The sequence below is a fragment of the Mus pahari genome, chromosome 3 (genome assembly GCF_900095145.1).
Source record: "Mus pahari chromosome 3, PAHARI_EIJ_v1.1, whole genome shotgun sequence".
Classification (NCBI taxonomy): Eukaryota; Metazoa; Chordata; class Mammalia; order Rodentia; family Muridae; genus Mus; species Mus pahari.
In genome coordinates this window covers 24905891-24907602 of record NC_034592.1, presented here as the reverse complement: position 1 = coordinate 24907602, position 1712 = coordinate 24905891, and the positions used below count along the sequence as shown (strand labels likewise).

Genomic DNA, 1712 nt, shown 5'->3' with positions numbered 1-1712 from the left:
TTCGAGACAGGGTTTCTCTGTGTAGCCCTGGCTGTCCTGGAACTCACTCTGTAGACCAGGCTGGCCTCGAACTCAGAAATCTGCCTGCCTCTGCCCAAGTGCTGAGATTATAGGCATACGCCCCCATGCCCAGCTTTCTTCTTTTTTTAAATAAAAAAAAATATATATTTTATAAAACTATAATTTTATAAAATATATATATATTTTCTTAAAGATATAAAATAAGGTCTCACTAGCTACATTCAGGAGCGGAATGATTATGGCTTCTGGCAGGAGAAAAGATATATCTAGGAGTAATGAAGTAAGGCAAAAATCTAGTGAATCTTCAAGTCTGGTACATGAATGATATACAGGTGAAGGGCATGCTTAAGGGTTTTTGTTTGTTTGTTTGTTTGTTTGATTTTGTTTTTGAAGTTAAGGGGACATGTTAGAAAGGCATTCGTAATTTTAATTCTAAAAACAAAGGATAAATATTATGCCAATATGTGCTATCAGTCTAATGACAGTATTAAGTGGAAAAGCATCATGGTAAATCAGTGGTATTGTTAATATTAAAATGCTTTATGCGTTGAATTTTCATGTAAGTCAGACAAAGTACCGATTTTTAATTGTAAATTTGATTAAGGTTAGTTGAAGCATTGTTAGCATCAGTAGCAGTATTGCATTTTTAGATGGTTTCCCTTGGGTGTGTCTTGCATTCCCTTGGGTGTGTAATGCATTTATGTCAAGAACGTCTAGGGAATCTAGGTGCCACACTCTAACTACCAGAAGGGTTGCTTTTCTGCCCATATCACTTTTTACTTTAGGATGTAGGTCAAGTTTTGTTTGCAATAATGTAATTATTTAAATAAAAAGTAAAGGGGATGAAGAGGTGACTTAGTGGCTAAGAACAAGTACTGTTTTTCAGAGGAAATATGCTTAATTCCTATCACTTGTATAGCTTGCAACTACTTATAACTCCAGCTCTAAGAGATCCAGGGTTATCTTCTGGCTTCCTTGAGTACCCACATAAGCATGGCACACACAGAGACACAAACACACACATAAATACAAGTAAATAAATAGTAAAGGAGATAAAGTGATAGAAAAATCTGTAAAGTGTTTTTTTTATTTAAGTCAACATGAATCATGTGTATGGGTTCCACATTTAGATTTGAAACTAACTGTAGACCAATTGAAAAGTTGTTTTTCCTTTTTCTGCAGGTGTATTCCAGAGAACAATTTTCAGACATCTTTGCTTATATTTGACATTGAGCAGTCAGGGGATTCAGGCATATGAGGAGGTACTGTCACACAAAACAGTGTCTAGTGAAGACGACAAGAAAGAGAGAAAAGGATCGGAAAAAGAAGCTAAAATACCATAGGAAACCATGGTGAGTGGTGACTGATTGCTTTCATTTTTTAGTTATAAACGATTATATAATGTAAAATTGCAAATGTTAACAGAGAAAGTAGAAACCTTAGATAAACAAGAAAAGATTAGAGGGATCTGGGGATTACATGAAGGTTCACAATCATTTGTAACTCCAGTTCCAAAAGATCCAATGCCCTCTTCTGGTTTCCTTGGCAAAGTACTTAAAAAACAAATCTTTAAAAAAAAAAAAAAAAAGAAAAGAAAAAAAAAAAAGCCTGGCAGTGGTGTGCACAACTTTAATCCCAGCACTTGGGAGGCAGAGGCAGAGACAGAGGCAGGCGGATTTCTGAGTTCCAGG

General features: G+C 35.5%; 1 protein-coding gene across 6 annotated transcripts in view; it reads left to right on the top strand.

Annotated features, from left to right (window-relative positions):
* Strbp (spermatid perinuclear RNA binding protein) overlaps window positions 1–1712 on the top strand; it is a 131456-nt gene that overhangs the window by 53703 nt on the left and 76041 nt on the right. For all 6 annotated transcript variants that reach the window (XM_029536950.1, XM_029536948.1, XM_029536952.1 and 3 more), the window contains exon 2: window positions 1204–1373. In XM_029536950.1, the coding sequence (XP_029392810.1) occupies window positions 1371–1373 (3 nt within the window). In that variant the 5' untranslated portion in view covers window positions 1204–1370. The remainder of the gene's footprint in view (window positions 1–1203; window positions 1374–1712) is intronic.